The sequence below is a fragment of the Gymnoscopelus braueri genome (genome assembly GCF_963280865.1).
Source record: "Gymnoscopelus braueri genome assembly, chromosome: 5".
NCBI lineage: Eukaryota > Metazoa > Chordata > Actinopteri > Myctophiformes > Myctophidae > Gymnoscopelus > Gymnoscopelus braueri.
Genome location: NC_137606.1, coordinates 8,173,507 through 8,199,927, shown reverse-complemented (window position 1 = coordinate 8,199,927; position 26,421 = coordinate 8,173,507). Strand labels below are relative to the sequence as shown.

At 40.0% G+C, this 26,421-nt stretch overlaps 3 protein-coding genes across 3 annotated transcripts; 1 reads left to right on the top strand and 2 right to left on the bottom strand.

Annotated features, from left to right (window-relative positions):
- Positions 1–646: 646 nt before the first annotated feature.
- On the bottom strand, positions 647–6,150 carry LOC308085524 (coiled-coil-helix-coiled-coil-helix domain-containing protein 2-like). Its single transcript, XM_080428716.1, has 4 exons — positions 5,974–6,150; positions 4,473–4,725; positions 2,827–3,037; positions 647–1,166 (listed from the first exon to the last, which is right to left on the bottom strand). Exons 1-4 carry the CDS (start codon positions 6,027–6,029, stop codon positions 1,156–1,158), a joined length of 531 nt encoding a protein of 176 aa, XP_080284842.1. The 5' UTR covers positions 6,030–6,150; the 3' UTR covers positions 647–1,155.
- A 1,234-nt stretch (positions 6,151–7,384) lies between these two features.
- Positions 7,385–18,566, bottom strand: LOC308084924 (protein FAM98B). Its single transcript, XM_080427910.1, has 8 exons — positions 18,362–18,566; positions 16,660–16,766; positions 15,613–15,732; positions 10,792–11,051; positions 9,999–10,079; positions 9,323–9,439; positions 8,392–8,538; positions 7,385–7,822 (listed from the first exon to the last, which is right to left on the bottom strand). The coding sequence occupies exons 1-8, from the start codon at positions 18,403–18,405 to the stop codon at positions 7,637–7,639; spliced, it is 1,062 nt and encodes a 353-aa protein (XP_080284036.1). The 5' UTR covers positions 18,406–18,566; the 3' UTR covers positions 7,385–7,636.
- A 2,131-nt stretch (positions 18,567–20,697) lies between these two features.
- On the top strand, positions 20,698–21,342 carry LOC308085549 (eukaryotic translation initiation factor 4E-like; the record flags this gene model as incomplete). The annotated part of the gene is made up of 1 exon (XM_080428748.1): positions 20,698–21,342. One exon carries the CDS (start codon positions 20,698–20,700, stop codon positions 21,340–21,342), a length of 645 nt encoding a protein of 214 aa, XP_080284874.1.
- Positions 21,343–26,421: the final 5,079 nt, after the last annotated feature.

Genomic DNA, 26,421 nt, shown 5'->3' with positions numbered 1-26,421 from the left:
ATTTCACATGCAACCTTTCATTAAATAATGTGCATATTGCACTAACAGAGCGATAGAACAGGTGTTATTTACTGTCTGTCCGTGGCTGTATATATTCTAATAAAAGAAAGGGCTAAAAATAGAGATTCTTAGGTTGTTCGAAGGGTGATCTTTCCAGGAATGACAGGACATCATGTCCACTTTGTCCAGTCATAGTGGAAGAAACACTCCAAATTTTTACTTAAGTAAAAGTAGTAAAGTTGTACTTAAGTAATACAATAATTCTGGTAATTACAAGTGATTGTGGTACAAGTTAAGTCCTGTAATCAAAATTTCACTCGAGAAAAAGTAGCATACAAAAGTGTTGGCATGAAAATAGTACCAAAGCACTCCTATTACACCATTTCCTATTAAGCCATTTCCGCCCAAAAATGTACCAACATTTATCAAACCTTAAAAAAAATAGCTCACCATGTGTAAGGATGCATTGTGAGCTTGTAGATCTATTTTTGAATAGCCAAAATATAATAGGAGTAAAAAGTGGCTAAAGAAAGGTATAAAGTATTGAAAGACTGACAAACTCAAGTACCTTAAAAATGTACTCAAGTAAATGCACTTTCCACCTCAGCAGACAGTGGCCGGTGAAAGACATGAAAGAAGTCCACAGTATGATTGAACAATCCAAGTGCTTTATTTGAACCTTATATACTTGTTACAAGTGAATTGTGGTTTTGCAACCATGTTTTATCAGGGATACAGTAAATCAGTGGTTCTAAAACTGGGGTCCTTGAGGACTAACGGGACTGTAACTCTGAGTGTACAAATGGAACCAAATAGACCCTTAGGGATCAATTTGGTTCCATTTGAACACACAGAGTTAGGACTTTACAATATAGATCAAGCTAAACTACTCAAGCTCATCAAATACACTGAAGCAAAGCCATTCCAAACTAAACAACTAAAATATATAAACATTATGTATAAGCCTATTATTACAGGTTCTGCAGCATTCTGAGAAATGTGTGTACTGTTGTTGTTTGATGATCAACACTATAACATCAACTGTTCCAATAAAGCAAGTTTATTTAACTTTGAGAATTAGAATTAAATTATTCTTTGTTTGTTATGTTGCAGATTCAGTGTGCGTTCAGCATTGGCCAGGTCTTGGTCTCCGCCTCATGACATGCCTGTTGAAGGAAAACGATTAAAAATAAATGTTATTACACTTCATACCACACTGCCTAATTTAATTACGGTAATAACTTTAGCTTCAGAGGTATTAGTGTTGCAAAAGTGCCATGTAGTGGTCAGAGTTTGTAATGCAGCACTATAAATACTCTACCCCATTGCCACCAAAGGTATCGCAAAACTCTTGACTACATCAAATAAAGCCACAGTCCACACCCACGATTTGCGACGCAATGAAACTGTTGCAATACTTTGCAGAGAGAAATTGCAGTGGTCTGAATTTCCCCGTCGCAGCTCAGTGCAGTTTGGGGATTCTGTTGCAAGTGGTTGCAGTTGCAACTTGTTGCATCACCAGTCATTGGTCCACACCAAAGATTTGCAAGTAACTCAACAAAACCGTTGCCCGTTGCAGGTCGGCGCATGCCGGTTCATTGCGTCCCAAGTGATTCAACTTGTCCATTTGCAGACAAAAAAGTTGCAACGCATTTCTTATCACAAACACGTTGCTCACACTATTCTGCTTTTATTAAATGCGCTTTCTCTCTCCCCCTCTCTCTAGCATCAGTCTTTTTTTAAGCATGCACATACTGCCAAAAGGGAGAGAAAAATAGAGCGAGCGAATGGGAGAAAGGAAGAGAGCATAGCTATTCATTTCATATTTATATACAAAATGTAGGCTATAGCCTACAATCTTGTAATATACAATAGGTTGACGTGCTATGGAAACGGTAAACTATCTCTGCTCCTCACCTTGATGTGCGTCACCATCTGTCACTCTCTAGATAGGGACGGGCCGTCTGCCGTTTATCACAATATCACATTAATTACTGTGGAAACGCAATCGGTTGCAGCTCGGTGCCTTGGGGGGTGTGGAGTGGACTGTCCAGTTGCAAACCATAGTTTTAGGTTTCTATTGCAAGTGGTTGCAAATTGCAAGTGGGTTGGGTTGCGAATCTTTGATTGAGCACAGAGTGCTATGACGCATGCCCAGGAAATATTATGTTCATCACATATCCAATACCATAGCACTATATTTAATCACAAAGACAACTGCATAACTCAACACAGCAATGAACCGTGGCAGTTTCTGCATTATTTAATATAGACGGTGAAAGGATAGAGAGGGCATTAGGGGTGTTGTAAAAAATAGATTCATGTACAAATGGCGATTCTTATTATCAACGATTCAGAATCGATTCACAATTTCCAACAATAGTCCAGCTGATTCTCATTAATGCTACTTGCATCAAGCACTTGCATCAAGGGCCAAGGCAATCATGTTGGGTTTCTGCATGAAATAGAACTACACCTAATCTAAGATACCATCAAAGCCAATCATTTTAACAAGCAACCCTTTAACTAGCTTACACTTACAGTATTACAGTCCAGATGACAACAATATGACTGTTGTGAATTAAAATAGATAAAACTGATTGGGAATCATTTTAAAATGAGAATCGATTTTTGAATCGAAAAAGGTTAGCCATGACCTCAAGAATCGGATCGTGAGATAGCAGAAGATTCAGTCCTAGATGACACCTCGGGTCCGATTCAAACCAGTTTAAGCTACAGGAAGGACTAAAACCCTATTTTCTGTGGTATACTATGCACTCTTACTGCATGCCCTCGGGTGAACCACCGGAGGGCACCCTGACTTACCATTTGACCACTTGCACTGTTTGAGCACCTCACTGAAGCCCTCACACAGTTTGTAGTCACTTTGTGTCTGAGCACACTCAATGAACTGCTTGAGCTCATAGGAGCACGCCCCCTGCTGGGGGGCCGGCTCCTGCTGGTACATGGACTGCGGCTGCTGGTACGCGGGCTGGGGCTGGTACTGTGGCTGCTGCTGGTACTGTGGCTGGGCCTCCTAACAGACAAAGGACAGAAGAATTCACATCAATCTATAAATATGTAAATGTGTTTCAATGAGTGATATTTTACACAACTATCAGAATCATGATTGAGCACACTGTGATTGGGGTGGCTGTAGCTGAGTGCATACATAGTAAATGCTGCAGATGCTGTGTGGTAAATGTTTGTGGACAAACAGTGCAGGCTTGATCTCTTCAGGTCTGACAAAGAATGTAAAAACTGAACTATTTTGTTAGGCCAAGTCCCAATCTGTGATTTGTTAAAAGGAGCCCCCCTCCCACACTAGCGCTCCGTTTCCTAAACTATTAGTACAATATACAATACATACAATTATGTTCCTGCTGTTCTACATGCAGCCAACAAGTTTAACAAATCACAGTTTGAGGCTTTAACCTTTGCTTTTATGAAATATATGAGAGCATTCATGTTTATGAAAGATGCTTCCATAAACATGTTGCTAGTATTTTATTGCTAGTTTGACCACTTCAAATACTCTTTAATCTTAAAATAACTCATAACCAAAATTGCAGATCTACAAGTTCACAGCACTGCGAGCTTGTAGATCTGCTATTTTCGGTGCACGACATGCTTCCATGCTGGCTTCTTTGGAATCCAGACTGAGAACTTTAATCCATGTGCATTGTTGCAGCGCACATGACCTGGTTAAGCCTAAATAAATGTTTTACAAAGTTCAATATTTAAAATGTGTTAAACATTTCAAAATAATTCAACAAGTCCCAGTCTATTCCCGAAGGAGACAGACAGTTTGAACGAAGCTTCAAGGTAAAGTATGGCGGAGCTAGAGCTCAAATTCTGAAGAGAAATTAAGTAAATAAATAAATAACAGTGACAATAACATAACTGGGCTCTCTCAAGAGATCAAGTTCACAAAGTTTTGCCCACCAGCAAAACAATCGTTTCACACAAATCGTGCAGCTCTGTGATGTCTATACAGATAAGACAGGGCTGAGCCTAGGAATCATTATGAGTCGTTGATGACCTACTCACTATGTGTCAGCCAGGAAAATTATGAATCACTTAGCAGACTTAATCCAGAGCGAATTACAGTAAGCGAGGTAAACACAAGGTACTACATCAAATGCATAGATAGACAGTGTAGTGCTTCAGTAATCTAGGATCATAGATAAACCAAGGACCTATCATCAGTTATATAGTTATTATAATAGAAGAATGTACATTGAAACTATACAAACTATAGGATGCCAGGTCAACAAATGAACCTGGCATCTGTCTACATAACATGCTATCTAAATTGCATTTTAACCTTTGCATAAGGCTAGAGAAAGTGCTACACTACGGTTTGAAGTGGAGTCTGAAGAGGCGAGTCTTCAGATTACTGCGGAAAATTGGGAGAGAGTCTGCATGTATACGATTACGACGCCATTCCAAAACAAGGTGCCTTCATTTACCTGGTAGGTGACGTCAGGCTTGGCAGCCTCAGAATTTCCCCCTCCTCCGCCGCCTCCTGTCAATGCATGGCCGATGACGTGCCCCACGGTAGAGCCTATTGCCACTCCACCAGCTGTAGCCGCCATCTGGGCAAACATGCCTGGCGCTCTAGGAGCTGCAGCCGGGGCAGCCATGGCTGACGGAGGGGCATGGGCTGGAGCAGGGGCATAAGAGGGAGGTGCTGCCCTGGCCATGGGTGGAGGTGGTGGCCGGCTACAATGAAGAACACAAGTAACAGAACAGTTTTCATCAGGCCTATACCACAGTATGTACAGTATGTGCTACACAACACTACACACTGCTGTAACTAAGTCCATGGTTTTCAAACATTTTCATGACAAGGACCTCCAAATTCGTACTTATTAGGCAACTGACCCCCAATTGAACATATTTTGTACCAGGGACACAAAATATTGTTGTTATATTAGACTTAGTACAGAATTCTACCACTGTGCCATCTGAACTGGTCAGCTAAATGGGATATCGCAGGGGTAACTGGTTTATGGATTATACAGGATGATAAAAGCTATAATATATTTTCTGATGAGTAAATACAGGGCTAGAGTGGAGACAGAACATGATTATGAGACTGTCCCTGACTGTCCACCACTACAGCCAACAATAGAAATACATTGTGCAACTCATACCGGTCAACCCTCCTGATGGTGGTCCCTGGCTAACAGGTCAACCCTCCTGATGGTGGTCCCTGGCTAACAGGTCAACCCTCCTGATGGTGGTCCCTGGCTAACAATCAGTTAAACTCCTGAGTTATCTGTATATAACTAATATGAGTCAGTGATATTGCACTAATTGTACAGTGTTTGTATTTGTTGAGGACATTGTGTTAATTTTGTATGCCATGTTGATGAATTGAATACATGATAGGACCACAATGGAAACAAGTCCCCAGGACTTGTGTTATTCTTTTAGCTTTAATGTCTAACTGTACTACGTGCTGTTCACATTTCTGACTAATAAAGTATTCAATCAATCAATTATCATTAGGTTCATGGTCATTGTTTATTCCCCAAAATCAAGAAGGCTGAGGTCAAATCGAGGCTTGAGACAAATAAGTAAATAAAACTGTAGTTAGTTAGACTTTGTAGGGCAGTTTAGTTCTCTATCTTTGATAACTATAGTTACTTTCTATTCAGGGAAATAAGATTCCAAAACAGCTTCCAGAAGCTTCTGTTTATCTCACTTGGACTCATGACAGCTCTTGAGCTGTTGTTACATCAGCAGATAAGTAACTAATCACACCTCTAACCTTAAATGATTATTAAACTACATTCAGGACCAAAGGCAGTTCAGCTTATAGTCCTTCATGTTATTTTATAGTTAATTAACTTCCAAAAAAGCAAACCACATTATTTGATTGAGTTGTGTAAAGTAACGTGCTAGTCTTAGCTAGCATCAATGCTATCCCCGCACAATATTAAAGAGGACAGTAAATAATGTTACCTCATGGCTGCCGGAGGCGGCATCCTGGAACCGCGACTTCTGCTTCCTCTGGGCATCTTTAAGATAGTTTATTAATACAAAGTTATACAGAAATGATAAGTGTCTTCTGTCCTCAGACACCAAGCTGCGTTTGATTACGACCTTCGCTTAATCCGGAAATAGGTGGAAACTGGTGACGCGAGGTTAATCCGGAAGCTTCTGCACGTTGCGTCATTTGTTTCATCGACGACTTCCGGTACGACGGTTTGTAGTCCTCCCCCCGTGTTTGTTGTAGTCCTAAAAACCCAGAAGATTCGTTCCTCCACCACATTAATGTAGCCCTAGAATGGCTCAGTGGTGGAAAAAGTACTACATTTTTTTACTAAAGTAAAGGTGTCAATACTGCAATGTAGAAATAGTCTGTTACAAGTATAGGTCCGGAATTCAAAATCTAGGCTACTTGATTAAAAGTACAAACGTAAGTAGGCGCTAGGGTGGTGCAGTGGTCAAGTCCCTACCCACCACCACGGAGGTTGTGGGTTCGAATGCACAAATGGCCCATGGTTGTGGCGGGGAGGGTGATAATGGTCATTGCACATACTCCTACAAGCTGGAGGGGGAGCCTGTCAGCAGGGAGTGTTGGGCGAGAGGAGTACGACGGAGGCTTTACGTCCTCCTGGTGGGGGCTCCTTACTGGCAGGTGAGTTAGTAGGATACAACATCAGAAATGTGTGTGGGGAGGAATCAATTGGCCTAACGACTAATTTGGGGACAAAAAGGGCTTTAAAAAATTATTGGCTACTCTAAATGCAATTTTCGAGTAGCCAATTATTTCTTTTTAAGTACAAAAGTATTGGCATTGGAAAATGTACTTAAAGTACCAAAAGTATAAAGTACTCATTGTGCAGAAGGTCCCATTTCACAAGTTTTCAAATGTATAAAAATCTTTTGAAAATAGCAGATCTACAAGCTCACATTGTGTTGCATCGCGAAGCATTGTTAGGCATCGGCTATTTTCAAATGGCCGAAATGTATATAGGGCTGAAGTGGTTAATGTATGTTTTGTAATAATAATCAAAATCTACAAAGTAACTAGTAACTTAAGTTTTCAAATAATTGTAGTGGAGTACAGAAAACATGCGTTTAGTAAAATATCTCCACGAGCTGCACACGGGTAACATTCTCTGTCCGCGACGGAGACCGAAATGATTACTGGACTAAACATATGAAAACTTCCTTTGGGAAGCACAAATGTATGTGCATCGCGAATCTTGCGATTGGTGTGGGGTAATTAATCACACCAAAATAATTTACAAACACACACACATACTGTATATATATACATATGTACACACACATACAGTACATACATACATACATACTGTACATACATACAAGACATAATAGTATTAAGCCAACTTCTTTATTTTTATATATTCTTTATTTTCAAATGCTCACTGTTCATTTCATTCAATAAAATAAAAAAAATGGCATGTATAGCAAAATATTGTATATTATAAATGATTACACATCTTTAAGTGTGTACATTTGCTTATAAACTAAAGATTATACACCCCAATTAGAATTCTACATTTGAAATAACCTGTACGCTTTATTTCCCATTTGGTTTTCAAACAGTAATCTAAATGAATAAGTGCAAAATGAAATCAAAGTCATGAACAAATTACTCTGGAGATTTAGACTCTCTTTTCCCATTCCTCGTCCTTTCTTTCTTTCGTTGTTGTTGCTGATTCCGTCCGCCTCCTCGTGCTGATCGGGTTCCTTTATTGCGACCTCCCCAGACTGGCATCATGGGTGGCTCGATTTCCCCCGGACGTCCTCCTCTGTCCGGTACACTGCCCATCAACACCTGCACACAGGGTTACATTTGTTAACAAAATTCATACAACAAATGGCAAAAATAGCCAATCTACAAGCTCACAATGCGTGTGTCAGTGTTGATTTTGATAGCAAAGTTTGATTTAGTTTTAGTCATAGTCTTTTGAATAAAATCGGTTCAGTTTTAGTCCTATCTTAGTCATCTGAAATGTCTAGTTTTAGTCGACAACATAATTTTTTGGGCGGGCCGTGATGGCATCGAAATGATTTTCTGGTAGATCAACTATTTTCGGTCTGTGAAACCCACCCACACCCATGATGACTTGTCCTAGTTCTCTTCTCCACTAGTCCCTCCATAACATTTTAGTCTAGTTTTTATTTGTTGACGAAATTGTCAGTATATTTAGTCATAGTTTTAGTCATCATAGCTTAGTTTTTATTTATTTTTCGTCAGTGAAAAAGGGGTAGTCGACGAACATTTTTCGTCATAGTTTTAGTCGACGAAATGTGTGTGTGTGTGTGTGTGTGTGTGTGTGTGTGTGTGTGTGTGTGTGTGTGTGTGTGTGTGTGTGTGTGTGTGTGTGTGTGTGTGTACTATACCTTGTGGACTGCAGTGCTTGGTCCAGCCTTAACTGGCAGAATATAAGACTGGTCCTCTCTGGCTGCCAGGAGGCGAGGCAGGGAGACTTTGGAGGAGAGAGACAGGGATGCGATGGGAGGCACTGATGCAAGCGCTTCACTGCGTTCCTATGGATACATGACAATGTGTTGCTAAACAGACCACCAAATATGCTATTTAAAACTTGTGTACTTTTTGAAGATTCCATGTATACCAACAGCAGCTTCCATGTATCCACACACACACACACACACACACACACACACACACACACACACACACACACACACACACACACACACACACACACACACACACACACACACACACACACACACACACACACACACACACACACACACACACACACACACACACACACACACACACACACACACACACACACACCTCTTTCCAGAAACAAATCATCTTTCTAGTTTTTTTTACCCCTTTTTCTCCCCAATTTAATCGTTATGCCAATTGATTCCTCCCCAGTGCCCACACGCATTTCTGTGTCGTCACTGCAGTTGTATCCTACTGACTCACCTGCCGGTGAGGAGCCCCCACCGCGAGGACGTAGAAACTTCGTCCTACTCGACCTCTTGACCAACACTCCCTGCTGACAGGTGCCGCCCCAGCCCGTAGGAATACATGCAGTAACAATTATCACCCTCCTCCCCGCCCGGCTTCCCTCCCCAGAACACGGGCCAATTGTGTTCGTGTAGACACTCGGCAAAGCCGGATGCACCATGTGGATTTGAACCCACAACCTCCGTGGTGGTGGGCAGGCACTTTACCCACTGCGCCACCAGAGCGCCTGAAACAAAATCATCTCTTTATGAATGTACCCACTGTGGTTGGAACGCTTCATAAAAGGCCATTGTGTTACTCTAAGCACAGTGAGAGGCCTACCTTCTGTTTGTCTCCCCATGCAAAGGACTGCAGTGTAACTTCAAAACGTTTGATCATCATCTGCCGCCGACACTGATAATCCTCTAACAGAGCGTGGTTTAACTTCTCAATCTGCCTCTAAAGAGATGGATAAGAAACAGATTTAGCAATGTGCACGACAAACCAGTGTTGATTTCGTCGACTAAAACTATGACGAAAACTAAATAAAAAACTATGATGACTAAAGCTACAGTATGACTATCTAAATATACTGACAATTTCGTCAACAGATAAAAACTAGACTAATATGTTAGGGAGGGACTAGTGGAGAAGAGATCCAGTAGAACTAAGACAAGTCATCATGGGTGTGCGCGGGTGTCACAGACCGAAAATAGTTGATCTACAAGCTGTGAGCTTGTAGATAGGCTATTTTCGGCATGCAGCTGTGACAATCATTTCGACGCCATCACGGCCCGCCAAAAAAAAAACATTTTTGTTGACTAAATCAATTGTAGATTTAGTCGACTAAAACTAGACTAAAAGTAAAACATTTCAGATTGACTAAAATAGGACTAAAACAATACAGCATTTTATTTAAAAGACTGTGACTAAAACTAGATCAAAATTTGATTTGAATCAACACTGCAACAAACCAAACCACATGTGTCCTGACCACAACATACAGTACATAACATACCCACTGCGTTGAGCTGAGACTGCTGTGCAGAAGAGGCTCTGCCACCTCCCCACATGGTAAGAGGCTCAGCTTGGACTCCACCTGTTTTCAAATGTGGCTTCATTAGTTTCTCAATTTCATGCTTTAATTTTGCCACTTTATATTACGTAAATGTATTATTTACATGAATTAGAAATGTATTAGGTACAGTGCTTTATATTATGCAGGGGGGGGGCATTTAACTTTTTTGGGGGGGTCCTTGACATGAAAAAGATTGAGAACCACTGAACTAAAAGTAAATTAACCCATTCAATCCGGGGACACTGTGTCATTTTAGATTTGAGCTATAACCATTATTTTAGACTTTGGCTACTCAAAAATAGCAGATCTACAAGCTCATAGCGCACTAAGTGCCACGCTAGGAGCTTGTAGATCTGCTAATTTTGAAAAATCTTGAACAGTTGTGCAAATCTTTGAATACATATATATTTTTAAACGACATTTTCAACTCTTTTTAAACAACATATTTTGATAGGGATCGGCGGCCAAAAACATATAATTTTGGGGGTCCTTCGCGCGAAAAAGTTTGAGAACCACTGATATAACAACATGAGTTTTTTCAAAAAAAAATGTTCGGATTTATAAGACATTTGTAAAGATTTGCACAAATCTTCATGATTTTTCAAAAATAGCAGATCTACAAGCTCATAGACGCACTCTACATGAGCTTGTATATGCTATTTTTGAATAGCCAAAGAAATCTAAAATGACAAGAGATGCGTTACCGGATTGAATGGTTTAAACTAAATCTCACCTCATGGATGATATGCGTGAACTGAGAAGCAGCGTCCAGGTGGAGGTCTTGAATCAACAGTGTTACTTCTGCCCGAGTCTGCTCCTTCCTCGTAGAAGATGCGTCTTCATCATCACCGTCCTCATCCTCAGTGCTGTCGTCACGGGGATCATCCACCCTCTGATCTTTCTGAGCCTCTTCTTCTTTAACGGTCTGATCCTCAGGGTGCAACGCCTTATATCCGAGTAAGTGTGCTGCTTGCAACTCAGATACAAGGAACTCTAAAAGAAATAATGTAATAATCCAATTATTTCAGGAAACTATGCTATATTTCAGTTATATTGTATTTCAGTGAAAAGCAGGCAGACGCCTTGCATCTTCAGAGTTCATCTTTTTGTGTATTTTATTTTATACTTCATCATCAAATAGCCGATTTACATTGTGATCCTGTAGATCTATTTTTGTCTCCGCCGTAGGTGGAGAGTATGTTTTCGCTTCGTCCCGCCGTGTGTGAGCATGGCCCCTAGCCAAGCTAACACTGGTCAAGCTCCACGTGACACGTGTCAATATGTTGACACCAATGCCTTTGATTGGCTAGAGGGACGCATGACGAAATAAAATCCTATAAATAGGTGTGTCACTTCAAAAAGCCGTTTTTGAAGTGAGGTAAGACAGGATCAATCAGTCTTGATTGGAACAGTACCTTCCAGTCCAAATCCCCCGTCCGTGCGTGTGTGTGTCCCTCTGAGAACACCTAACATTGGTCAAGCAAAGGCGCAGAAGGCGCAGAAAACTTGCCTACAAGGGACACTATATACAGGGTCCCCACACATTTTTAGCAATGAATTTCCAAAACTTTTCCAAAACTTTTCCAGAATATTTAGCCCAATTTCCAGGCCTATATAACAATCGTTCAGCGCAATAATGTGTCTTTTACTCCTATGTACAATGCCCCAAGATAGGCAGTGTAGCAAAAATAAAGCATAGAATAGTACAATTTCCTTCAACATTTCGTGCAAAATTAGGGCATAGCTCACTGGAAGACTCATTATGGCATCCGTAATAGCGGCTGTGGTGGAAGTGGAAAGTAACTAGTACATGTACTCAAGTACTGTAGGCCTACTTAAATACAATTTTGAGTTATTTTTACTTTAGTATTTCCACATTTCAATACTTTTACTTCTCCACTACATCTCAGAGGCAAATATTCCTACTTTTACTCCACTACACAATTATTTGAAAATTTTAGTTAGTTACTTTGCAGATTTACAATATTAAATTATAAAACATACATAAACCACTTTAGCCCAATTTTATACATTTGAAAATAGCCGATCTACAAGCTCACAATGCATCACCATGTGTTGTGAGCTTGTAGATCTGCTACCTATTTTCAAACATTTTAGTAGCCTACTTTTACTTTAGGTACTTTAAGTATATTTTGATGCCAATACTTTTGTACTTTTACTGAACATTGGCCTTTTACTTGTTGTAACAGAGTAGCCTATTTCTTCCCATGTTTGCTACTTTTACTTAAGTAAAATATGATATCTGCCAACTTCTTCCACCACTGAATAGCGGAGCTTTTTTCACTCACTGTAGCCTACTGTTTGATGGTGGTCGTTTGAACTTTATAGGCTATAAATAAAATATGAAGTAATGAGGGTCTCACTATAGGCCTAGCCTACTGTGTTTAGAACAATCCTCAAATATGAAGAACAAAGTGATGTGCAGTATAGATGATGTGTTGTCCGTCCACCATAGGTATTTGAAAATCCAAGTTCCTCCACTCTTTATAAAACGTCTGACGATAAAAAATAATAGCCTATACTATAGATGTATATCGAACAGGCACAAAGCAAAAAAAAAAATTCACTCTATGGCAAAGCAGTGTGCAGATCTCAACCAGGTCCACAATGGAAACACGTTCCTTTAGGGTTTTTTGTGTTATCCTTTTAACAACCATTGTCAAATCCTACCTCTGTACCGTTTACAAATCTGTTAATAAAGTATTTAATCAATAAATAAAACGGGGGCGGGACACAGCCGCGAAACCTCGCTCAAATAGAGACCCTGCGAACGAAAATAGGAGGGGTGGACGACGTCGTTGCACGGTTCGTTGTCGCTCCCGTAGGTCAGGACGCTCTCATTCAAAAACATGTATTTTAATGAGATTTCATTGCCCACTCGCGTCGCATCGCTGGCAGTGCGGATGGGTGTTACACAGCCCGTTCGGCGAAAAACTACTTATGTTACATATTTCGTTAATGTTATACATGCTTATGAAAATGTTTTGTATTAAAAAAAATCAATAGCCAAAAACAATGCATAGCCAAATATTTTTCCAGGACCCTTGATAAATTCCAGGACCTTTGATCAATTCCAAAACTTTTCCAGTACTGGATTTTTTTTATTTTTATTTCAAAATATTTCCAGGAATTTCATGACCGTGGGGACCCTGTATATACATGAATATGTGCGGCCAAAAAAGGTTCTTGACGCCCTACACTGGCTAAAGCAAAACAATCCTCTATATACAACGACATTGACATCTGCAATGACTGGGAGGACCGCTGGATCCAAGAAAACAGTGAATTGTGGGAAGCCATGACGACCATACCACAACAACCTTACCCAAACAAGAATGAAACCACCTCTGCAACTTCATCTATAACCAATATAGAACATTTATACAAGAAATTAAAAGATTATGTTAAGTGCAGTGAACTGACCATCTTTGATGTACCTAAAGATGGGAACTGTTTTTATCATGCTGTAGCAACCACCCTTGAGATAGCAGGTATACAAACTATCACAGGTGCTGACATGCGCACACAATTGGTTACCTTTCTAGAAAACCCAGTGATCCAGAAAGACTATATGCAATTTCTCGCATTGCCCAATGCTGAAGAACATCCAATTGATTCACCTGAGTTCATATTCCAACAGCAGCAAGAAATGAAATTGATCATTGAAAAGATACGCAAAAACGATTGGGCCGACAACATTGCAATAAATGCTGTGGTAAACATGCTGAATAACAACATACTCATCTACAATAGTAACACAGAAAAGGACTATAGAGTTGAATTGACCCCAAAACAAGGCCGAAGTCCTAATACTGTAACAATTGGCCACCTTGATCAAATACATTATGTAGCACTAGAGAAAATTGACATAGATCAAACACACCAATCAACTGCTGAAACTGTTCAAGACAATGAAGATGAAGAAGACAGACAAGCATTTGAACAAACCAGTCAATTACGAGGACTCCCATATGACACATTGCTTCAAGAAGAACATTTTTTAGATGCAGACACTACATATTCAGTCGCCCCTGCAGAACACCAAAAACCACGCGCATTCTATCTAGACGACAAGTTTGAAGAATTGGCAAACCCATCAAAGTACCCTTATGGCCGTGGTGGTTCTGCTGGCGGAGACTTGTGCTCCGAGGAGCACATTTTCTAGTTTTAATATATCGTTGCTGTCGGGCAGAAATATTTGTATGTTTTCTGGTAAATGAATGCCCTACTTCGTCATACAAGAGTGTCTTCCAAAAGTAGCAAAAATAGCACACCTACAAGCTCACAATCATCACAAGTGAAGCATATACTGGACGACTGGTATGTCTTACATTTGGCTGACTCAGAAATGTAATAACATTGACTGGTTGAAACAAACTGTCGAACAAAGGTTGAAAGATCAGTTTGTGCAAAAGTGGCAAAGTGAACTTAATAATATGACATCATGTGACATTTATGTTGAGTACAAACAAGAGTTTAAGTTGGGAAAACCAGAAGAACAGACAGGCCATTTGTGAACAACACAAGAATACCAAAGGTTACTAGCAGATATAAAGGGCTGGAAAGAAGCCAGAGGTTATGCAATTTATGTAATGACTATCGAGTTGGAGATGAGTTTCACGTTATGTTTGAGTGCAAAAATACTAACATTATGAATTTTAGACAAAAATACCTGCCAAAGTATTATATAACTATATAACCCAGATATGCTGAAATTAATTTCATTACTGCAATCTGATAAGCCAAAGGTTATTCATAAATTGGGTGCTTTTCTGAAAAACCTTCTTCCTTTGTTCAAATAATGCTTGCCATGACTTTACGTCTGTATGAAAATTGTTATGTATTGTATGATTTATGATATCTGTGCTCCATACCATGTGAACATAGTTGTGAGTTAGATAAATGATGATGATGATGATGATGATGACAATGTGTCACCATGCCACGTGCTGTGAGCTTGTAGATCTGCTATTTTCTCTACTTTTGAAATGTTGAAAGTGAAAGTGGTCAAGTGTGCAGTATGTGTGGGTTTTATAAATATGGAACCAATGAAACGTATTGACAAGAGCTTGTGACTAAATAGCCTAATTGGATCCATTGGAACACAGGTTATGTTTTCCATTTCCTGATAACAGCTTTGAATGGACAAACAAAAGGTTTCTGAATGACAGAGAGGCCAACCATTAAGAATGTAACTTCACCGTTGTCTTGCCAAGAGAATATGTTCTCTGTCAGGTGGAAACCTCATATGTCCAAAACTGTTACTTTTCAGGATTCAAATTCTAATAGCAAAATTAGCAGATCTACAAGCTCAAGCTTTTTGAGCTTGTGGATCTGCTAATGTTGTTACTTTTGTGTGACGCTGTAGTATGATCAAGTAGGGCGTTAATTTACGGGGGAAAAAACACCAAAAGTTAAAATATGGTTTCTGCCCAACAGCAACGATATAAATGAGATTATGTATGAGAAAGCATATCAATGATTCTGTTTAAACGTGACTCCACTGACACGTGCCTGTGGCATTATATCTCACCAGAGACTTGGTTGAAAAGGACAGGGCCCGGGACGTCTGCGCTCAGCAGAGTGACGGGACAGAACAGCTTCTCTAACGAATCCCTCAGCTCTCCCATCAGCACAACGTCACCTCTCCTGCCTAAAGACAACAGGCCAGAAGAATCACAGTAAATGTACAATTTAACGTTAACATTAACCCAAGGTGAAAAACTGATACATTTGACACTGACTGACAGCTGATGACCCATTATAACTTTATATAGTATGTAGTCTATGTAATATTTTGATACTTGTATTCACGGGATTACGATACATCAATAACACAATTATAAAATGTTACATTCACTTCTCTTCATTCGCTCATCCCGCTTATTCTCTCTAAATGATCAGCAAATGCAAATACCTTGTGTTCACTTTGACACCCATTAATAATGTGTGTGTGTGTGTGTGTGTGTGTGTGTGTGTGTGTGTGTGTGTGTGTGTGTGTGTGTGTGTGTGTGTGTGTGTGTGTGTGTGTGTGTGTGTGTGTGTGTGTGTGTGTGTGTGTGTGTGAATAGGTTGTTGGCATTGTAGTGGAGATTAAAGGTTTTTTTATTTATGGTTTCTGTTCACCTGTTCAGGGACCACAGATGGAAATGATCTAGTAGCTACATCTGGCACAAAGCGTCTTTCTCTTTTTAGATTCATGTATTTTGTATTAACTAATAATAAATAATAATAATAGCTTGAATTTATATAGTGCCTTTTATGAACCCACCGACGCTTTACATAAAAAACAATTAACAACCAACAAATAAACAACCAAAAACAAAACAACAGACAACGATTTGCCATGAGCCTGAGAGAATAGGTGTGTTTTCAAAGCAGCCTTAAAAGAGTCCAGAGTTGGAGCATGGAGGCGAATCTCCATTGGGAGAGAGTTCCACAGGGTGGGGGCTTCCACACCGGATTGTCACCAAAGGTTCGCTTGCTAGTTTGGGGGATAGAGAGGAGATCCAAGTCTGTGGACCGCAGGTCCTGTGAATGAAATGTCAACAAACATAAACATAAACATCACTTGTCTCACCTTGTAGTTCAGGACAGGCGGTCCACAGCTCTGTCACCAACCAGGTGAGCAGTGGACAAGGCAGCTCATCACACTGACATTCTCTGACACAAGCACTATTCTGGTACCTGAATAAAAAAATAAAAAAAAGAATAAACAAGAAAAAACTACGGGTTCGATTTATAAAGAAAAAACACAAACAGAAAAAAAAAACAGATAAACAAGCTCACAATGCATCACATCGTGACATACTGCGAGCTTGTAGATCTGCTATTCTCGCAGATCTTTTTAAAGAAAAGCTAAATTAAACATTTTGAAAATGTGCCCCAAAATAAGGGCACCAGGGTTAATGATTAACATAGATGTTAAATTAAATTGTTAAATTGTAATATCATCAAACATAAATCTCAAACATGCAGGCAAGCTACATTTTCTCAAAAGGAAATGCATGCATTTAATTTTTCAAGGGTTAGAAACTACACACACCGGCCATAAAATTAATGACCAGAGAGTGGATAGATAGGGCAGGGGTCTTCAACAGGGGGTCCGGGACCCCTAGGGGGTCCTCAGAGTTACTACAGGGGGTCACACAAATCTTTGTATGATAGGACTTTTTTTTTTTTTTTTTACATGAATCACTTAAACCCTAGCATCCATATTCTGAGGGGAACATTAGCCGAAAATAGCAGATCCACAAGCTCACAACGCCTCGAGTAGATCTGCTATTTTCGTCAAAGTGGTCTGGTGTAGAGGGAAAAAGAGCAGACCAAGTACAGAGTGAAAGGTCAAGTTTACTAAGTATTGAGGGTTTAAAGGTAGGGTAAGTGATTTGCGTTGGTTAAAATAATTGTTAAATAGCTCTATATTCTGATAGTACTCATTGCTATAGAGTGTTTGTTCAGTATTAGGAGTCTCCTTGTCTCTCCACCTCTTTACTAAACAGAAAATGCATTTTCGTTTCAGTTTCATTTCCAATGTTATCCAACCAGGACAGAGAACTCAATCAGGATACAGATTAAACAAGTGAAATTGGAAGTGATGACACTAAGAAATGAGCAGACAAATTTGTATTTTCTGTTTATTAAAGAGCTGGAGAGACAGGGAGACATCTGTTACTGAAAAAACACTCTATAGCAATGATTACTATCAGAATATAGTGTTTTAACCTTTTAACAAAATACTTTTTGTTTTTAACCAAAAAATATCACTTACCCTGCCTTTAAGTGGTTAAATGTCTGAAAATACACATTAACATGAATCCAACATACACTGATGATAATGCTGTCAAACAAGTCTAGAATCTACCTATAACATCTATGAAGAAGTTTAATATGCAACACAATAGTTAATATGTTGTGGCCCTGGTTCAGACTCAGAGCGTTAGTGAGTTCTCTCAAACTCACTAACGCTCTGAACCAGGGCTAGTTGTGGGGGGTCCCTGCTTCATCTCTCTCTGTTAGGGGTCCTTGGGCTGGAAAACATTGAAGACCCCTGTCATAGAGTTATGGTCCATGTACTGTATGTAGGTAATGAACTGTCATAGAGTTATGGTCCATGTACTGTATGTAGGTAATGAACTGTCATTGAGTTATGGTCATAATTGTTTTACATTAACCACCTGAACCCTAGGATTCCTATTCTGAGGAGAACTTTAGCAAAAAATACAATCCATCAATATAAAATATCAATCAATACAAGAACAGTAAATACAAACATCACTCACCCTAAAGCCTTAAGTGCACGAATGGTCCTTAAACTTCTCTTCATTCTGGCAGCGTTTCTTCTTCAGTTGTCTGGTGTGTTAATTGTTGCATCTAGACATAAATGTATTATTATAATCATTTATCTATGGTGTGTTGCATAGACATACGGTATCTATCTATGGTTTGTTGCATTGAGGTTGCACCAGCCAACCATGTTTGTTTACAAAATGCACTTCCGGAAGATTTAGCCCTACATCGGAGGGCACGTGATAGTGACGTCGTCATATGGGTGGGGTCACTGGGGTGCGTTCAAGAAAGCCAAGGAAACACCAACACCTGTTGCGTGTTTGATCACTTTCAACCTGACGTCCCTATTTTGGGCATGTCGTTATAGGTGAATATTTTCAAGAACCTTAAAAGTAATAATGATAAATAGCCTAATAATAATAGCCTAATAATAATAGCCTAATAATGATAATAATAATAATAATAATAATAACTAGAAAATGTGCTCCTCGGAGCACAAGTCTCCGCCAGCAGACCCGTGCTATTTTAATAGCACGGGTCGTCTTGGTAGAACGGGTCGTCTTGGTAGAATGCGCGTGGTTTTTGGTGTTCTGCAGGGGCGACTGAATATGTAGTGTCTGCATCTAAAAAAAAATCTTCTTGAAGCAATGTGTCATATGGGAGTCGTCGTAATTGACTGGTTTGTTCAAATGCTTGTCTGTCTTCTTCATCTTCATTGTCTTGAACAGTTTCAGCAGTTGATTGGTGTGTTTGATCTATGTCAGTTTTCTCTAGTGCTACATAATGTATTTGATCAAGGTGGCCAATTGTTACAGTATTAAGACTTCGGCCTTGTTGTGGGATCAATTCAACTCTATAGTCCTCTTCTGTGTTACTGTTGTAGATGAGTATGCTTTCTTAGCTTTGGCCTTCTGCGCCTTTGCTTGACCAATGTTAGGTGTTCTCAGAGGGACACACACACGCACGGACGGGTGATTTGTACTTGAAGGTACTGTTCCAATCAAGACTGATTAATCCTGTCTTACCTCACTTCAAAAAACATAAATGGCTTTTTGAAGTGACACACCTATTTATAGGATTTTATTTCGTCATGCGTCCCTCTAGCCAATCAAAGGCATTGGTGTCAACATATTGACACGTGTCACGTGGAGCTTGACCAATGTTAGCTTGGCTAGGAGGGAGGTGAACACACGGCGGGACGAAGCGAAAACATACTCTCCACCTCCGGCGGAGACAATAATAATAATAATAATAATAATAATAACAATTATTATTATCTTTATTATTATTATTATTATTTTATAACGGAAATATCCTCTTGGATACTATGCGACAAAGTTTATAGTCCTGTCTTAAAACTGTACGTCAAACATTTCTAACCCCAATAACGCTGAGGAATTCAGCTATGTTTTGCGGAAACGCTGGTTTTAGTTCTCTATTATGTCCTTACAAATTATTTTTGCATAGGAAGCTACAAATGTGGTAACTTTTTTCTCTCTTTTATTAGTTTCAGTAGTAGCTATCAGCACTGTTTCAGTAGTAGCTATCAGCACTGTTGCTTTTGTCAGAGTACCCAGTGCGGTACCCACCACCATGACGTCAGTACTATGTCATATTGATGACATCAGGGATATCAATATGCCCATTTATGGGAATATCGATCGGATCAGCAGTCCTGGACAACCGCCTATCCGACTGACTTCACACCAGGCAGGCACTCCACTCCGTCGGGGGCTTCTGCAATATGCATGCTGAGTTGGTTTGAAGTCAATCGGTCAGACGGTTCTCGAGATACCCACACGCACGCACGCAGAGATTTCATCTTCACAAATTCCCATATATGGGCACATCGGTTGGGATCAACAGTCTCTATCATATAAAGGCTTAAAATTCCCCCAAAATCATGATGAATAAGATGTTTTATTGTCTGTCTGTCTGTGTGTGCATGGCTAACCTCGCAAACCACAACACCAATCAGAATCCTGTTCACACTGCCAGTAGGCCAAGGAAGACAATCAACAAATATTTTTTTGTGGTATAATGTCAGATCCACCGTTGACGACCTTCCACCCATTCACTTATCAGTCTTTCCCAGATATGGAGTCATGTGCTCCATATTTGGATTTAATGATGTCATATCGATGATGTCAGAGATTCCCAGATGATATGCACGTGGCGTCGACTCCCGTCCCCAGACACACGTAGTAGCACGTGAGGTAACTGCAGCTAAAGGTACCGTCTTGCAATCCTACAATTCACTGACACTGAGAGACGGCTTCCTTCCAATTACCGAGGTCAGTTAGATCACAGAGACTTTCTGGCTGTCAAGATGGCGACATTGGAGCCGAAAGCAGCCGACATTGAAGAACCCCAAACGGACACCTGTGTGGTGGCGGCCCCTGTGGTTGCAGGTTCCAAGCATGTCAAACACCCTTTGCAAAACAGATGGGCCCTGTGGTACTTCAAAAATGACAAGGCTAAAAGCTGGGAAGATAACTTGCGTCTCATCTCCACGTTTGACACAGTGGAAGACTTCTGGGCATTATACAACCACATTCAGAGCCCCAGCAAACTGGGCTTTGGCTGCGACTATTGCTTATTTAAGGACGGAATCAAACCCATGTGGGAGGACCCCGGGAACAAGCTGGGAGGTCGATGGCTGATGACCCTCGGCAAACAGCAGAGAATAAACGACCTCGACCGCTACTGGATGGAGACGCTGCTGTGTTTGGTCGGAGAGTCGTTTGACGAGGCGAGCTACGACGTGTGCGGAGCTGTGATCAACGTTCGACACAAAGGCGATAAAATCGCCATCTGGACCAGCGACTGCCAAAACAGGGAAGCCATCATGGCGATAGGGCAACATTATAAAGAGCGTCTGAGCCTCTCTGGCAAAGCCTTGCTCAGCTACCAGTCACATGGCGACACCGCCTGCAAGAATGGCTCCACCACCAAGAACATGTACACCGTTTGAACAACCCCGTTGGTTTCAACATCACCAACCTGCACCACATTAATACTTTTTTGTTGTGGTCAGCTACTGTAGTGTCTTTAACTTTTTTGTTGAAAAGATGAGTGTTACTAGACTATAATGAGAATGCATAGACAAGACATGCCCTGTTTTGGGTATTTCCTGCTGAGAGCAGTTTTTCTGGGTGGGGATAAACACCTCACCTGAGGACACGCTCGGGTAAGTTTCAGTGATGTCATCAGATAATTATTTCAGTGGACACCCCCCACAGTCATTAGCAGAAAAACTACAGCTTATCTTTCATGACTTTTGTAACCATTTTTTACTTAACACAATTTTGTTTTTAATTATGCTACTTTGGCTGGGTGTCTTTTGTGGGGTCTTTAAGTTTAGTTTGTATTATGTTGATCACTGACAATAAGTAATTTTCAAGCTAACTGAGGTCTTTTCGCCGAGTATAGATTAGGCCTGACGGCTCTTAACCCGATTCATCAACCAACCATGGAGGGTCTGTAGCAGAGTGGCTCAGAGAGCCTCTGCCTAATATCTCCCCCGGCCAAGGGGGTGTTCCCCTTTACGCTAGTGGTTTGGTATTCTGCTATTGGTAACAGCGGCCCGGACCTTAAGCCGACTTCACCTCAGCAGCAATGGTCCAACAAGGACTACTGACCGGGGAACAAGACTGATATACACGAGGAGGGGTGATCACAAACCAGAAGATACAGCTGGGGCAGACAGGAGCATAGAACTAAGAGAAGTAGACCAGGGAACATAATACACATGGAAATACTACAAAGTGTTAGTGACGAAAGAGCCAAGAGAGAGAGAAAAAGAGAGAGAGAGAGAGAGAGAGAGAGAGAGAGAGAGAGAGAGAGAGAGAGAGAGAGAGAGAGAGAGAGAGAGAGAGAGAGAGAGAGAGAGTACTTTCTAACTACCTTCCAACTGTAGCAAGACAGAGACAGAAATAGTTCCCACATATTACAAGCACCCCAAATGAGCCCTGAAGAAGGAGGTGCGGTCGGACGAATGCACCAGCACCCTTTTGTCGGCAGCACCCTCCTGTCTCTGTGTGAATTCACATTATCATGTGTCTTCTAGACCGGTCTGACCCCAAGCACTGGGTGGGCGTTTTGCAGAAACCAAAAAGTGGAAGAGCCAATCAGCATCTGCGCTAAGAAGGGCCCTGTGATTGTGTATCTATGTATCTTATTATGTGTATATTTTACTGCACATAATCCAGATACTAAATCCCCCATATTCTGCACATTTCCTACTGCTGCTCTAGCGCTTTTATCTGTACTATTGCCTACTTTCTTTTGTCTGCTGAAGTGTTTTTTTTACCTGTATTATATTATTTTCATTTATTATTTATTATTTTTTATTATTTTTTGAGTAAAGTGACTGCATGTCGTTGAGACTTTGATGAGACAGGGGTTATGGGTTTGTGTCACATAGCTCTATAGAATTACTGGTCATTAGCTTGTTTACTCCGTGACATCCAGTGGTGTGTCCGTGTTACGCTATACGTAGTGTGACCTGTAAGCATGGTGACTAGGGTTAATTCTTTTACACAAAAACACTAATAAACAGCTTACATTTTGGGAAAGTGAAAAACGGTCGTCGCTGTTTGGTGCATATGTTAATGGTCAATGTCCGTGTGCAAATTCAGATCAATTGCTCCAGCCACTGAGGAGAACGGGCAGCACAGGGGTTTTGGTGACACACAGGTTTTGGTGACAGAGATTTGAATTATTGTAAGGATATTATTGTTATTATTTTGTTGTTAACACATCTACAGTATCTACAGTATCTATACTACAGCATTTGTTTATTCCTTCCTTTATTCCTCATTTTACATAACAGCAAAAGAAAATATTTTCATTTGTGCACATATATATATTACTATTTGTTTTTATTTCACACTTCCTTTGCCACTGTTTCCCATAATAACAATAAAGCCTTGCTGAATTGCACTGAGTTGCATTGCAGAGAGAGAGAGAGAGAGAGAGAGAGAGAGAGAGAGAGAGAGAGAGAGAGAGAGAGAGAGAGAGAGAGAGAGAGAGAGAGAGAGAGAGAGAGAGAGAGAGAGAGAGAGAGAGAGAGAGAGAGAGAGAGAGAGAGCGAGCAACATGAACACCTCTAGTCTACTAAAAGAGAATGCACTGCTATAGTAGGCTATAGATGCTGCCCATTCCAACAACAAATACAAGGTCAAGAACACAGTTAATTTACAAGCTTGTTACACATGCCCACCCCAGGGAGCCCGTGGACTTAAGCAATAACTGATAACTGATAACAATAGTGCCATAATGCCAAAACACTTACATTATTTTTCTTTTAGCTTAAGTCATTTGACTTAATTGATGGTCTTAATAGAGTAAATAATGTATTTCAAAGCCTTTGGACAAGGCCCTTGTTACCATCTGTGATGTAATGTAGGCTATATTTTGTACCCTCTAAAACTTTGACACTCTCCATAATAATAAAGGTAAAAGTGAATTCAACAAAGAGACCACACGAGTCAGAGTAAAGAGTAAAGGAGACATGTTTATTATTGAAACTATCACTTAAATAAAAAAAGTGCATAGAAAATAAACATGATTAGAAACTTTTCTTTTTACATCTATGTACAACTTTGTTTCCTAATTATACATTCAACCTTAAGCAGTTTGCGGTTTGTTTTGTTTTTCGTTACTGTTTGTGGTGTCCTTCATTTATCTGATGTGTGTATCGAGAAAACACTGATAAACAGGAGAAAAATACGACCATCACGATCATGAGTACTGTTATTATGAAGAGCAGGAGGAAGTTGATAAGACAAAGGTTTATTCAAGGCATAAGAAAAAACAGCCCGTTTCATATCATCCATCATCATCATCCCGTCACCTCATCCCCTGCCTGTGTGACACCACATCCCATCTTAGGCTGATATAGAGTTCTATACACAAGAAGTTAGAAAATAAAAATATATGTTAAGTACTCATCCAACTTCTCCCGAAACCTTGACTTGTAAAAGTCAAGGTTGGTAAAACGTAATAAATAAATTAAATGTTCTTGTGATCATCATTATCATTATCACTTTCTACAAAAAACAGTACATGATAAGTACAACCAAAGCTTCGGAGGAGAGAGGTGGTCAGGGAGACATGAGAGCATCCAAAATTAAAACAACATTTTGGTGGGATCACATATTTCCTGGTCAGTCTCCACAAACCAGACTCAATTTATACCACATCAAGTAAGCAGTCTAAAAGTCCCTGTTAAAAATGTACAAAGGAAAACAAAAAACAAAACAAAAAAACATTCACTACAACAATCAGGAAACAAAAACAAAAAAAATGGCTGACTTCAAGAAGTTCACAACCACATTAATACAATTACATTTTTCAATTACATAAATACCGTTCCTTTCCAGAAAGTAAAACAAATAAAAAGAAAGAAAAAAAGCAACTGCAACGCCCCATTTTTGTCAAAGGAACAATCACAGGCACAGAAAAATTGGTACTGGATATCAATATACAAAAAATAATGATGCACGTTAGTTTTTTTAATCTAAGCCGATAGTAGTACTGTAACACAAAACCATTATAGAGTACATTGAAAGATTTGCTATTAACCATTATAAATCTGCTGAGTTGCTACTGTAACTAAGTTTGTCTGTCCATTCCGTATATTGTATAGATACTTAAGTACAAGAAACTACTATGCATGTTTTCCGTATAATATTGTTTATGTATATATAGGATAATTACAGATGAGTACGGAGAAGGGCCACTGGTGTGGCGTGGTTCAATTGACCCCAAAAAGCCCCCCAAACAAGAGGCTATTATTTACTGTCTATCCACCATCCAAACAACTGAAATGCTAGTTCTTGTTTGCCGGCTACTGAAACTTCTCACACATAGAAACTGCAAAAAGTGGATGTAAAGAAGAGGCCGTCTAGACAGAGCTCTTGGCATCAGACCGTAAACCTGTTCTTAGCACAATGCTAAGAGGAACAGTTCAGTTAACTAGATGTGACCCGTTTGTTTGACCATAGCCTGAAATGCTGTCATTGTTCAACTCGAGTCTGTTCCCAGTGCTGAAATTAAAACGAACCAAAAAGCGAAAACCAACTTGTGTGTTCCTCTATGAGGTCATATAATATATCTACGCGTCATCCCTGTCCATCATTTGTTGTATACATAAAAAACAAACAATAAAAAAAACCTGTTAAATGTAGCTGACAGAGCATTGAAATATCGTCAACAAACATCACAATTCAGGTGTTTGTGTAGAAGAATGATACATTCATTGTATAGACCTTAGCAGCAGAACCCAGCAAGCCCAATAATGTAGATACAGCATCATCACAACCAGGACTGGCCTGCCTATCAGTCAGCATGGAGGAGGAGCACAGTCCCAGAGCTTCTACCTGACCAGACTTAAACTGGACTGAGGTCCAACGTTTAGATCAACAAAAACCCAAAGCTGTTAAGCACTGCACGAGGATAGGAAGGAGGGCAGCTAGCATGGTCCCTACCTTCGTGGTAACACACAAAAGTCAAGTGCACTTTTTACTAGGGCCTCAATAATGCCACCTTCATGGGTCACCAAGACCAAATCCTAACTGGGGTGTCCATTGATGAGACCTGCTTGCTTGGCAAAACAAACTACATGTCTTCTGAATGAGTAACTAACTGTGCTTGAAGTTTCCACATAATTAGAATTAGATGAAAGTCTTGAAAAAGGTTTCCTATGCTTGTTGTTCAGTGCCTGTGTCACAGTCGAAGTGCAATCATTGTGTAGATAATGTTTTGTTTCACAACGGTGGCAATAAGGGGCAGCGTGGGAGAAAACAACTAAATGGCCTTTAGGTGACATCAAAGGTCAACAAAAATGATGAGTTGAAATGAATAGTTATGAGCAAATAATTAACTGGCCTTGGTGGCTTGATGAAGCCTTCTGTTGAGTCAGGTGGTGTATTTCCTACTAACACCAGGACAAATACTAACTAGCAAAATATAAGACACGTGCTGAATTATAACTAAGAAAACGCAAAGAGGAAAATGAACAAAAGCAGACTTATTTGCAGGTGGACTC